The following is a 14,711-nucleotide window of genomic DNA, read 5'->3' as shown; positions in this document are numbered from 1 at the left end:
AGGGGTTTTTTGGGGGGGTTAAATATATAAACACACACACACACAACAAGTTTGTCTAAAGAAGTGATACTACAGATGACAGAACTTACTCCCCTGCAACAAACGGAGTATCTCTACCTCTCAAGCAAACTAAGCATACAAAAGTGGTAAGAATAAAAGGTGCATGTAACACCAGCAGCAATATTATGTTTGGCTTTCCACTACTTCTGCAAGTTACTGTACATATATTACATCACTATCATAGAAATGGCACAGCCTCAGACACTTTCCACATTTTATTTACATTTTAAGACTAACTTTAATCTCAATCACATATCCATACATTTCCTTTGTTTCACTAAAACTTAAATGCATGGTTTATTAGAACAAAGACTGTAAACAAATATTTGCCATGTCCGATACATGTAACACAGGAGCTGCTTAACAGAAATTAATCCCCCCATTTTATAAATACAGGTATCAAAACAATCCTGAACATACTTTGTGACACTACTAGTAGTCGGCACCCACACCCTCGCAAAAATTAAACAAGATGAGCAACGGTATTCACTGTACCTGCTACCTTAAAACAAATTTAACTGCAGCTCTTTTACTAAGCAAGATGGATAAAGCATGCCATTTATATTTTGCCTTCTCCAGAGATTATTTTCAGCAACATATATTATTCCACAGCAATCTGACACTTTCTGTCATGCTTTCATCTTGTAAAACCTGAATTCCAATTTTAGGCTATTTCAGGCTTATGCTTAAATGACAGTGCCTTGGTAAGAGAAAAAAAAAAATTGTGCTGCCTTTTTCTCCCATAGTGCCTGAAAACATATTGGGCATACATATATTATATATATTCTTACAAATGTCCGGGTCATGTATACCAGCTGAAATTCTTTTTAATGTGTGGGTGTTTGCATTGTGAGATTTAATCAAGACATTAATATGAGTAGAAGGTTGTTGTTTTAAGACAGAAGTTTGAGAATCAGCTAAAATTAATTATTGTAAGTTTGTCCCTCTGGAGGTTGTGGAAGCTTCATATTTTCTTTGGACATCATTAGACGTCTTAGCTCTTGAAGTACAACTTTAATGCTATATGAATTTTGCCATTTTGCTAACACTGGTATGCTCCGTGCATCCACCTGGAAAAAGAAGAGAGAATTCTAAGTAATGATGGAACATAGAATCTCTATATAAGTAACTGCTACTGACCTAATTGCCCTAAGAAAGGGTCTAAGCATTCCCTGACACCTTCTCTGTGGCAAAAAGTACTTGGGTTCATAAAATATTTTAAGGAAAACAATCACATACTTACACACAGATACAGATTCTGCAATAAAATCCATGCAGGTGGACCCTTCCATCTGTGCTGCTATTAATATTAGTGAGAAGGGAAGGAGGGGGAAGGAGGACATCATCAAACTGTTCACTGCAAAACTGGAGCTGTTATCTTGTAAAATGTATAGCTTTTTTTTCAAATTACTCCCAAAAAAGAAAGAAATCGGTTCACTTATATGCACTTGGGTGCTCCCCAGTTCTTTAACAGAACCTGCCACGGAAGAGTCCACAGAATTCCTTTCTAAAGGAACAGTTCCCCTGCTACAAGTATTGTTAGTGATTTATTTCACATTGATATTACATGATGCTTCTGATACATCTAGAGCCACTATATAAAATAAGAAATGGCTTGCAATGCTGAAATAACTGATTCATAATGCTTGGACATTTCTCAGTTCTCTGCATCCTTCTTACAGTAAGTCATCTTATGGAGCTGTGAAGATTACTGTACATCACTTACCAACTTGAATATGAACTGAAAGGAAAGGACATGGGACTTCTCCTATGCGTTTATAAAACCTGTGGGACAATTTACACAATTATATTATAACAGGGAGGTTTCCATAGGGAAGTCAGCAATTGAAAGTCATCCTGGGAATTGTTTTGGCAGCTGGTTAAGTCCCAGCCCCTGCGAAGAGGAGCTTAACAACACAGAGGAGCCTACAGCTGTGCAACTGCAAAGCAGGCCCAGGGGCAGTAGGGCTATTGCATGCTGCTGAATTCCACTGAGCTAGTAGCACAGGCAGGCCACACGGCTATAGAAGTGTGGAAACCCCTGGTTTATGATTTAGATGGCATAAAACATCAAGAAGTTTCTTATCCCATTTTAATGAGAGCAAACTGAAATTAAAAAAAAAAAAAAACCCAAAACCAAAAAACCTGGAATCAGACATAAGAATGTTAACAAAGATGTTTTATTTCTAGATTATTCAAAGGAGGCTTTCTAAAAAAAAACCACCAGATGAGACTAAAGATGAGACTAAACCTTTTTGTAGGAGGGCACTGAGGCCAAGGTTTAAAAACATGCTGGCTTGGATAGCAATACCAACCCAAGAAACTTTTGCTCACACACTCACTAGGCACTTTTCCTTAAGCAATGCTACTGCCTATCAGCTCAGGTGAACCATGCAATGTGTGGGGAGCTACTTACTGAACTGACAGAGCCCACCCAGTGTAAAAAAACTACCTTGGAAAGAAGTGCCTAAGCAGGGTCTGATCCTGTTCACAACTCCACACTATAAGCATTTCTCTTCACACAAAATGTTCTGCTTAGAGTTAGGAACCCCTTAAAAGTCAAAGAGCTGCCAAAGACAGCATACCATCAAACTGCAGTATGAAAGGCAGTCAGGTTACTTTATAATTACTGCAAACATTAATAAATTAGGAAGAAAAATAGCATCAAAAGGAAAGCAGCAACATCATGCCAGTTTAAAATACAATTGAGTGTTTGAGCTCATACAGAAAGGTTTTGAAAGTCAACACTGGTCAGACCATCACTGTAATTCCTGTACTATTACTACTAGTTTTTTTAAAGGAGTATTTGGTTTCATGTGGTAGATAGAGACAAAATGGCTGGAAAGGCAGCTGCTCTAAGGCTACCAAAATTAATGTCTATCTTCAGTCCAGCAATTCAGCTTTCACACCATCTTCCTTCCCCTTGCTTCTCCTCAACTTTGCCTTTGTAGGCTCCCTCGGGTCTGAGGATTTGCTTCAATTAGTGCATACGGCAATCATTCACCACTCCCGTTCAAAGAATGCAATTCTACATCAACTGGCTGTACTGGGACACGTGAGCTGACCACTTAAGAGTAAGCTCCTCCAGCTTTTCTTTCTTGACTGGGAATTTGTAACAACAAACTCACAGACTGCAAACTCTGCTTTGAAAACATTATGAATATTTTGTGACTAGAGACTGATGCAACATGACATTTTCGTTGCTGTTTATCTCAAGTCTCTTTTCTGCAAGTCACCAACTCCTTTCATAACAGCTTGCTGCAGTAAAGATTTTGGCTCTGTGTTGCAGAATTGATTTCCAAGTTAATGCACAATAAACTCACTTTATGAAGAACAATGACAAGATCTTTAAATGAGTGACACAAACTATGCTCAAAGCACACAAAAGCATTAGGTAATATTCAAATGCACACCCTGGGACACAGTGGGAGACATTTCAAGGTCACATAAAAGCAAATAAAGCCACAAACTGCAATCTGAAGACTATTTTATTCTGAGGATACACCACTGTGAAACCCTAAACAATAACAAGAGAAGCAATATGTATAATGCATAATTTTTTTCTAAACAATTGAACATGAAACAAATTATTTGACACAGTATTGCAAAGTATTCAGTGTTTACAGTGTTCCAAATATCTTAACTTCAACAAGTAGCAAATGTCTACAATAAACATACTCAAAGCAGTAACTGGACAACAGTTTACGGATTTATAGCTGACAAGAGTCCCAAGTGATTTTAAAGGAAACAAGTATTTCCAGCTGTAAATGGTATCTAAATGAAAAGTGACTGCAAGTCCTGCAAGACAGACTGTTGAAGAGTGCTCTGAGAGAGGCAAAAATCAGACATCCTCAAAAGACAATGGCAAAACAAATAGCACATCAGAATGCAACCTGCATTTTATCAATATGGGATACACAAGTCTCCCAAGAGAAAAGACCTTGCAGCACTAGGAATGAAAATTTACCGTTTTCCAACACTGATGCCTTTAGCACATAAAGGCATTTTGCTCAACTCTACCTAAGTACTTGGACTAGCTCTTCTGACCTTTGTAATCTCATTCTGTATACAAATGCAGGAGTTCCATAGGCAAATTGAAAAGCAGAAAACCACAAAAACCCAACTTGCAGATAAGAAAGACAATTTAACAAGGTGCCTCAGAGCACCTAAGTTTAATCTTTAGAGATAAAATCCTCCTGAACTAGTCCTCCCCTTCCCAGGACTAAACTTATCAAACAGAGATCCCTCAAGATATGCTGTAACAGAAATGTTACAAGCAAAACTGCTCTCTCACAGAATAATCACACAAAAAGTCAATAAAGTTGCACCTGTCAGTAGTGAGAAATTCATTACACACAGGAACTTTTGATGAAGTGTAAAGGGATTTGTAAGTCAAGAACTTTGAGAACCATTGCCAACAAGACACTCTAACTCAACAGAAATTATCACCATCTAAAGTCACAGTGGGGGCCCTGCTTTTCCTAGAGTGCTAACCATCACACATCTCCTGCAAAGAGTACCTTAACAAGGTTACAAATATTTTGAGTAGCTTGATGATAGCTGCTATGACATACAATTTCAAGTGCTCCTTCTCTCAGGTTTCCTATCTGCATATCACCAACTTTTTCACAACATCTCTGAGCAATGTGATCAAAAGCTGACCACATGCAAAAAACAGGGTGCATGCAGAAGCACACGTAGTAGAACGTGTCTGAAGATGAAACCATAAAGCCCTGCCATTTATTCAAAGAGTTATGCAGCCTGCAAAGATGACCACAAAGTGGGAGAACAGTTTGGAAGAAGCAAGAAGGAAGTATCAGGAAAAAGCAATGTGAACTGATCCAGGATACTGAACATGTCCTCCTGCTTATCTGACAGATTCTTTAACAAGCACAAAGGCACAATAAGCTAAAATGCAAGACACTGGGATGATGAGCACATTAAAAATTACATAATGAATGTGTTTTAAATTCATTAGTTATGAAACCTCTTTTCATTAACAACACTATTTAGTCCTATTTAAATCAATTTTTTAAAAAAAAAAGTTATGCATTTGCATAGCAAATCCTTCATAAGATACACAAGTTTACAGAACTGTTGGGGAAAAAATGAATGAAGGTTTCGTAAAAGGTTATAAACTTATTGAAATGAAATCTTCCCGTAGCAACTACTCGATTTTAGCAGTGCTTTTGAAACAACCAGGCGGATTTCCTGTCACAGCATTCACCTTGTTTCTCAGCAAGCTGTGGCAGTGTAGACAAAAGGTCAAGTCAACTGGCTCTGTAAACATGAGCCTTCAGGCTCTGCAAGCCTGAGATCCTGCTTCCAAAACTCAACACCTACACTCTTGAGGCATGCACAGATGAAGCAACAAGAGCATATTTCTTTACTGATTCAGAGTAATACATGTTACTACAAAAATGTATGAAAATCATAGTGTAAACATATCACAAGCAGCTTCTGCTAGTCACAGCTTCTCAGTAGACACACATACTTAGGCAGCAAGCCACAGCTACAATGAAGGGTATCAGCCAGTTTGCAGATAGCAATTTCAATAAGATCTTCAGGTAGAATAACACTGTTGGCGACGTAGAAGTATTTTCTTAGTAATTTTAGGCTATTTCTGAAGTGTCAGTGCACTGGCTTTTGATATCAATCAGAATACTATTCTAGCACCTACAACGGCTCAAAAGAACCCCTAGAACCTCTCCCTCCACTACTGTCACTGAGACACTTCAGCTTCACATTTCAGTACTGTTGATTACAGAAATGCATGTCCATTTTTCTGTTAAATCTAGCAAATTACTGATATGCCAAGATGCTCCTTTAATACCTTTAAGTATTACCTTAACCCAATTACTTTGCATTCACTAAAGATAAACTAACACACAGACCAGAGAGATATATTATTGCATTTCCTGATTATAAGCATATACTACTGTACATGCAAGACAGCTCACAGCTCCTTTCACTGGGCAATGGGACACCTCAGGATTACTTACAGCATTGAAGTACCTAGTGAATAAGAGTAACAAACTTGCTTCAGCTGCTGCCATTGCTCATGTACATGAACTCATCCCACCCTAAGTACAGGATTGGTGAAAATACCTCATTGCAACTTGATCTTTAAAGCTGAAGGGATTATCATCCATACCAAAACACCTTAAGGCTGAGGCTCAGAATCACCCTGGATTTGAATAAATTAAGTATAAAGAAAACAGGACCATCTGTTCATTCAAGACCAGCTCATTACGGGTGAGTTTCCACAGGCAGAGTGAGTCTCATCACGAACAACCTCCTTTTTTAATTAATGGAAACCTCAGAAAAAGTTCGTAATATTCCTGTTACAATATGAAACTAAACCCTTTTTATAAGAGTATTACAAGGGAAATACCTACACACAGCTTAAACACTTACTGTTTTCCTGTTCAAAACTGAAATTTTCATCTTCATTTAAAAGAAACAATTCTCTCAATACTATAAATAATGCTTGTCTCATTGGTAAATCACTAACAGCCACAAAGACTTGAAGTAGTAGGCCACCAAAATTTGATTTAAACCAGTACTTACATTGTAAAATTTAAATATGAAACCTCTGTCCAACATGCATATTCCTCAGCTGAGTTGTTCACAGAAATAACTTACAGTACAGATTAACAATATGGGTGATCTTACCATTTCAACTTACCATTCCATTGGAATTATTTATTCCATTCATATTAATTTTAGTTACAAATCTAACTGTAGGAGGTGCTTCTGGATATTTAGGTCCACACTCTACTTTCAGACTGTATATTCTGTTTTCATAGTTTGTCTAGAAAGCAAAAAGACAGACTAATGCATCTTACTGAAAGCTGAATATTATTAATTATTTTAAAAGCAGAGCAAAGGCAAGAGGAATAAAGATTAAGAAATATAAAATAAATATAAATTTGTTAATATTGTGTGCCAACCAAAGGCCTTGGATTACTGATTGATATTCCACTGTTTTGCTTACACTGATTACTTCAGGAATATATGTAAGTTACACTACTTATTGACTACACTACACAGAAGTTTTAACACAATACAATTCTTTTTATAACTCACATTTACTCTCATCCTTTCTACCCACCTGCAGTCTCAAAACAACACTGACACAGCACAGGGCTAAGAGAAATTAATAATCTTTAGGAAAATTACCACTTTCCCCCACAATGAAATATTTAACACTGCAAACAGTTGGAAATTGAGAAAGACAAAGATGCCAGTATCTCAGCAGTTAAGATACAACCAAGATAAAAATATGATGAGCAAAATAAACATATTCTGAAAGTAATTAACACTCCAGAAAACATCTAAGATTTCCATAGCTGAGGATTGCTTGGTTTACTGAAGGATTTATGATCTTTGGACAGTAAAGTCACAGCTAGTTAGCAGAAGAGGTCACTCCAAAATGACCAAGGAGCAGATAATTCTAAGTGCAAGTGTATTTTGAGAGAGTCCCATTAGAATTAGACATAGTTCTTTTATTTTTTTAATCTTGTCAAGTAGGCCATGCCAAAGATCAATGACTTTGCTGGTCACTGATGCACATGCCTCTATGCTCCAAAAGTAAAATAATCCCAGTCTCTACACCTGCCTTTCCATTAGCACAACAGGAGATACAGCCAACAGGATCAAAAAGCAGTAACATGCCTCTAAGTTTTCCAGAAGTACCCTCTTTAAGCTGTTCTGCATCAGCCAGCTGCCTGTCACTCTCTAAGTAGTTACCAAATGACAGTCCACTTTGTGGTCAGTTAAAAGGCAGAGTGAAAAAGTACCCTGCTTAATTTTGAGAACCCACAGAGACTGAGCAGCAAGTGGGTCAGAACAAAAGAAGGTAAACCAAAAGGTTTTCTATTATTATTTCCATTAAAACCTAAAGGCCCAGTAAAAGTCAGCCTGTCCTGCTACAGGTAACATAGCTGGTACCACAGCGAGGAAACACAGTAGCAAATATTCTCATTATTCACTCAGCTAAAACAATTTACTTCCCCAAAGAGGGATGCTGTTAGTTACAGTAGAAATAGGCCAAAATATATATATACACACACCGCTCACAGCTCTGAAAAATCCCGAGAACAGAAATCATGCTCATTCCCTTATTCCTATCCAGGTACCTTCTCAATTTTGCTCAGTCTATCAAGTCACTGTTTTACTGCCAGCCAAACATCCCTGGCCAGCTTTTCAAAAAGCTTAAAACCCCATTTTCTGTGAGTCAGAAAAATGCTTCCCTTAATCCAAAACAAATCTTACCCTCCTACCTCCATGTTGGTTCACCTTTCAAATGAATAAAAAAAAAAAAACCTGATAAGCAAATTTTGCATAGCACTAGAGAAGCCACAGATGAGAAGAACCTCATGCCGTGGACAGTAGTAGCAACTTTCACTGTGTTCTGCCTAACTGCACCATCGACATAACTCAGCCAATTCCAAAAATACAGCCATCTTCTACAAACACTGAAACCAGGTATGCAATTCTGCTCCAGGTGCCACCGCTGGCTTGGGAGCTTGTGGCTTGCACTTTATACAACCACTATGGCATTCTATTAGCAAGACTGCATGTCCCTGAAATGACACAAAATGTTATTTGTATGAACTCTTTCCTAAAGGAAGTAAAATGACAGCAATTAAACAAAAAAATGACCAGACTTAAAAGCGCATCCCAGGCTGGTTGAGTTTGTTTAGTGTTTTTTAAAACATAAGGGATCCTACATGAGAGTCACTGATTTCAGACGTGTCGTAGTCTACCTTAGGTCGAACAAGAAACCAGTCACAGGTAGTTCTGGTGGCTGTTTGGAGAGTCAGGGAAACATTACATCAGCTAGCTCAAATTTGCAAGTTCTTTTCCAAACCTGTTAAGGCAACAAACTTCCTTCAAAATGTATTCAAACACTGACTCCACTGAAGCTAATATCTCAAGCATACTGTCATTATGCTTATATTTTAAATTGGTTCTCTCCCAAATACATCCAAGCCTTAGGAGCTCAGCACAATTAGTCAGATGTTTGAAAAAGTCTGTTTCAAGTTGCAACTAACTGACTTCCAGCAGGAGCTTGAATGACACTGAACCTGGCTCTGGAACTCTGTCACTCTGGAAGACATTATCTTCTGAGGCCAAGTTCGATTCTTGTCTTGCACAGCTCTGTCCATAAGGCCTGCAGCACTGAAGGACACACAGGACAGTAGCCTCATGCTAGCAGTCAAAGACAGTTGCTAACTTATGACTACTTAAATATACTCATTTAAAGGTCTCATTTGCACACTGATCTTCTGTATCATTTTGTAACCCATGCAAAAGTGTGCACATAAGTCAAGTAAAGATGTGTCCACTCACATCTGATGAGGTTGATACCCAGACACAAGAGGTGACTGCCTCTGTTGCAGGTTTTATCAGTCTAAATGATATGCTACAGAAGTTCAATGGCTAGAAAGATTTTTAACTCTGTGTATATGTTTTAACTATTAAAGGCAATTTTTCTTTATTCACTGAAATGCATAAACTGTTATACTGAAAGACTATTTGATACAACTGGTGAAAGTTGAAAATATATTTCCAGTTTACTACAGAACTGAAATTACTAGGCACATATGACAAACTGTGGAAAGACAGTTACCCTGCTCATCACTGTACACTTAAGTGCAGTAATAGTGAAAACATAGAACGAATATTCCTAACTCACTAAAGTAAGTCTCAAATCACAAGTGGCTTTTACAGACAGCTGCAAAAACAGGGGAGACCAGATAGAAAACACTAACGTGCCAGAAAGTGAATTCTAACATGAATATACAGCATTTCTACAATTCCATATGCTGAATTTTAACCAAGTCCTTTATGGTGTAGAAAAGCATCGGTTTTTTATAGCCTACAAGCTTCAGAAAAACATTTTAATTCACCACGCTTACCCTCGGTGGCCCAATAATCATTCCTGTCCATCTGGTGAGTGTCATATCTTCATCATCTTCAAGGCCCCAGCTTACTGTACCATCACCTACTCCCTTCTGCCCTTCTTCAAGTTCTTCCAACAAGCGAAAATTACGAGGTACTTTAACTAGAGAAAAGGGAGGAATGTAATTAATACTGCTCACATGAAGGGAAAAGCAAACAATTTCATTGCTTTTACATGTTATACACTGGCAACTGCTGACTATACTTTCAAGGCCAAACAAATACTGCCTGTGTGAATTTATTTAGCACTCAAATTGCTTTGAAGCAACTAACCACTTCACTGGAAGCTAGTTACTACCAAGCAGTATCAATAGAAGTCATAAAGGAGAAAGACAGGAGAGCTCTCCTTAGTTTGAGACGGCTTAATTCAGATTCTCTTCCCCAAGCACTGTTCAGATCCAGCACATTCTGTCAAGTTCTAATCAACTAGAATCCACATAAAATTGGTATGGCAAATTTACTCCACAAATAATTAAAGAATTAAACATTTAACACAGATTAATAAATGTAAACAGTAAGAGAAAGATAGAAACATTTTCACTTGTTTTTTGAAAAAAGCTTCAACAAAACACTTTAATCTCTGAAAACAAATTGCAAAATCAAGTCTCTTTTAATCTAGTGGGGGGGGAAAAATAAGCACAGAAACATTAAGCTGGTAAAGAGAGATTACAACATATTCAGAACAGAATATGAAGGTGCACTGCCTTTAGAGAGCCAACTAAAACTCACTTACCAAACTGTAATTATAGGATTTTTCTTACTGTACAAGAAAACAGACAGATATTGATAGGCATTAAACAAGTGGATGCTTAATTGCTTTACATCACAGAAGAGAAAATGCAGCACTGATGCAGGGAAGAAAGCTAATTAACACTTGTGCATGCAATCATGGCGTGCTTTTATTGTCAAATAAAATATGCACAATGATGCAGTAGCAATATATTATTACTATAAAACTTCCATTTTCTTGTAGCTGCTTACAGCTATGTATTTTTTCTTACAGCTACTTACAGGTATAGTGTTTACCCTGATTTTAACTAGAGATCCCCTGTTGTGCTGGAAGAATCCAGCTACTCTATAAAACAAAAACTTATGGCTGGGTACAAACAATGAATGTTGTTAGCAACTTTGAAAAAGATGAGGGTCAAAGAAAACCATTTTTCATGTCAGTTATTCAGTCCCTGGGATTTCAGGTTTCACATTACCCTGGTCTGTATTCCAAGTGGTCTCCATACAACACACTAAGACCAATAGTACACAACATGATTATTTAGTCTATATGCAGGTATAGGGACCTGTAGAGATACACAACCCTTTCAGCAACTATTCAAATAGTTTATCTTGCATAACTATGGTTGCTCTTAAATTGTTTACAACTTTTTTTTTAGTAACATAGATTAGGGAGAGTTTCCTAAAAATTGCAGAACCTATTGTCTCCAAGTTCTCGAAATTCCCAGGGAAAAGCATTAAGAGTATAGTATCAGGACAGTGTAAGGAAATTAAGTCACTCATGTATGGCCTCACCTTCCTTCCTGCTTTGGTAGTGCCACTCATCTGAGCCCAACATGAGCTACTTCAGTTTCCTAACTGAGCAAAACGATGTATTTTGGTCAGTCTCCCGACAGCTTAACAAACCAGCCCTGTGCTCAGAGAGATCAGTCAAGAACTAGTATGCAAGTCCAGTCATGGCAGCAAAAACTCACATAACCTCAATGTAAAAATATGTTTTAATGGAGCTAAACTTCTCTGGAAGCTTATTTTCAAGAGTAACAGCTCACATACTATTACCTGAAAGTACTAGCACTGTATATCAAGAAGCAGATTGCTTCTCAATACTTTGGCATAGCTCCTTTCAAAAAGCTTCATTTAAATTCATTTCCCTCATTCCTCTGGTCCCATCCTGACCTCTGAGTAACATTATGTCTTTACATCTATGTGTCCGATTCAGACTAGATATGAGAACTGACAATCGTGATTTTATCACATTATAGAGCACAAACTTTTTACTTCTGCTCCAGATTCATACATGCTCTAGAGTTGAGTCTGACAGTAAAAGGTTAATACTAATCTTAAAACAAAAAAAAAAAAAAAAGCATGATAAGCTTCTACTAAACTCTAAACTTCTGGTCTTGCATCATGTGACTGAATCACTTCCATCTGGTATGTGGAGCCTCAAACAAAAAACACCCCACAACAACCCCTACCTCCAAACCTCATGTACTGCAGCATCCAACCACTACCTTACACTTCTCCAGTGGCTTAAATCCACCACTGCTCAGAATTCTTGCTCTGACTGCAGAACTTCTGATGTATAGTTTACCTCTTTAAAAGGCACACAAAAGATGGTACCAAACAAACTTTATTTCTGATCATCTGCTATCACCTTCCAGTACAGCAGAGTTGACCACCCAACTGCTCATGCAATTTCCATGCCTTCTCCTAGAACCCTGTTGCTCCTGCACTAACCAGGCTCCTCTGTTAGCCAAATTATCACACTAATTTAACAAAAATCTGTTTTTCCTTCAGGCAAAAATCAAATCCAACCAGTTAATCACCTGAACTTACTCAGGAATAAAGATCAACAAACGCCAGAGCTGTGTCTCCCAGTGTATTCCTTACAAAACCACGGCCGTGGGGATAAATGAGCATTTTGATATAAAAAGCCACTGGACTGACTCAGTTGCATCATAAAATTGTACTCAACACACCAAACGGTAAGAGATGACACTGACTAGAAAATAACAACCCCTTATGACTAACTGACCTGTGTTCGTCACATTTTTTCCACTACATTGTGCTCACTGATTCCCCTAACTGCCCAAGGGGAGCAGTGAAGGACTTGGGAAACTTCCAGAACATCTCCAGAAAATAGCTTAGCTCTGCTCTGAAAAGATACAAAAACATCTGGGAGTAAATGTCAGGCTTCTCAATACTAATATTCTCTCAGTGCTAGAACTGGGTAGCAAAACACTATTCTAAAGTTAAAAATCAGAGATTCAAGTCTATTGCTGGCAGAGCTATAGGAGCAGTGAGCTGTGATTTACAGCTAGGTACAGCACTGCACCCAGCACAGCCATAGGCAAGGACAGATTAAGGCTCCCCATGTGAAAATGTATATGAAAATACAGATTCAGATTAAGAAAACAAATCAAAAAAGCAATACCACCACCCCCAACCTCATCTGCAAAGTTCACCTCACTATGGATTTTACTGACAAATAACCCCCTGACCTCCCCAAACTGTACATGGGAACTGACAGACAACGTTATCAAATTTTCACAAACAGCTGAAGTAAACATATTTCACTTAAACAATCAAACAACACCTACACATGCTTCTATATACAGGAATATTTGTTAATTTAAAAATTTAATCATGAAACTGGACTACAGAAACTGAAGCATACTAGAAATTCATGAAATTATCAGTGAATTTAATACCTTGTAGCAATAAGAAGAGAATAAAAGCAGAATCAGTAAATAAAGACTAAGCATGAGGGTCTACTTTCATACATATGGAGTTACTTCAGGCATTACATTCTAAACCACCAAATTAATAGAAGCCAGAAATATACTATCACATAGGACAAGTCAGAAAAGAAGTTACAGCTATGCTTTTATCCAGAATCCGCATAACCTGAAAAAAATATCAGGGAAAAAACAAAAAGGAATCTTCACTATCCGTTAGCAGCACCAACAACTTGCACTGGAGGGGAATAAGGGGGAATTGCCTGGACGAACCTGTTCTTCCTAGTATGCTAAACCATGGTTCCACAGTTGCTAATGTCATATCACCCATCAGTAGAGAGATTTAACTGGCATCAAGACAGAACACACAATCGCACTTTTGTGAACTCTGACACAGCACACTGGATACACTAAATCACATTTTGAAACAATTCACATGGACACACTCCTCCCAATACAGTTGGGATTCCAGGCTCCCCACACATCAAATGATTCTTTGCTGTGTAACAGCCAAGAGTGGGATAACCTGCAGCTTATAAAAGGGAACCACAACACTGATTTTTCATAGATTGGGCCAGAGCCTAAACTGTGAGGTTTCCTGTTAAACCCCAAACTACTTTTTTTAATAACTGCCTGTTGCAATATCCATATCAACATGCAGTTTATTTCAAAATCTCTCTTAGCTCTTGGCTTCAATCACTCCTGAAAGTTACATCCATATGAGGAGCCTTTTACCATAGTCAAACCTGCACACCCCATACTACCAACACACTCTACAACACAGCTATAAAACCAAATCCTAATACGGACTCAAGAACAAATCATATTGGAAAATAATACATTAACACAGCTAGGATGCTGTCAGGGATGCTATTCTTCCTGAGACAGCTACGTCAGGAAACGTCTGTAATATAAACAATTTTGAATATATGAGTTAGCTCTTGCCCACTGATCTCCAGCTAACAGAAACTGAAAAACTACAGATAGCTTGGTAACGAAGAGGAAAAACTATCAAACCCTATTTATCAGCTTCCAGATGGTAGAAAAGCAAGTATTTTTTAAGGACAGGGAAAAGATGTCAGCCTTGCAAATTCTAACCCATAATACAATTTCTCCTGAGGCAGGCAGAGGAATAAAAAAATTACAAAGAGAAACACAGAGGAAATAACAGGTTCCTTTCAGTCTCTGAACAATTCATCTTGCTCTGGACAAAAT

At 37.8% G+C, this 14,711-nt stretch overlaps 1 protein-coding gene across 1 annotated transcript; it reads right to left on the bottom strand.

The window, feature by feature from the left end:
• Positions 1-260: 260 nt before the first annotated feature.
• Positions 261-14,145, bottom strand: UBE2V2 (ubiquitin-conjugating enzyme E2 variant 2). The gene is made up of 4 exons (XM_009071855.1): positions 14,127-14,145; positions 9,987-10,132; positions 6,749-6,874; positions 261-1,130 (listed from the first exon to the last, which is right to left on the bottom strand). The coding sequence occupies exons 1-4, from the start codon at positions 14,143-14,145 to the stop codon at positions 984-986; spliced, it is 438 nt and encodes a 145-aa protein (XP_009070103.1). The 3' UTR covers positions 261-983.
• Positions 14,146-14,711: the final 566 nt, after the last annotated feature.

The sequence above is a fragment of the Acanthisitta chloris genome, unplaced genomic scaffold (assembly GCF_000695815.1).
Source record: "Acanthisitta chloris isolate BGI_N310 unplaced genomic scaffold, ASM69581v1 scaffold12250, whole genome shotgun sequence".
In the NCBI taxonomy this organism is placed as follows: Eukaryota; Metazoa; Chordata; class Aves; order Passeriformes; family Acanthisittidae; genus Acanthisitta; species Acanthisitta chloris.
The sequence above is the reverse complement of the archived record's forward strand: the minus strand, read 5'-3'. Positions and strand labels throughout refer to the sequence as shown.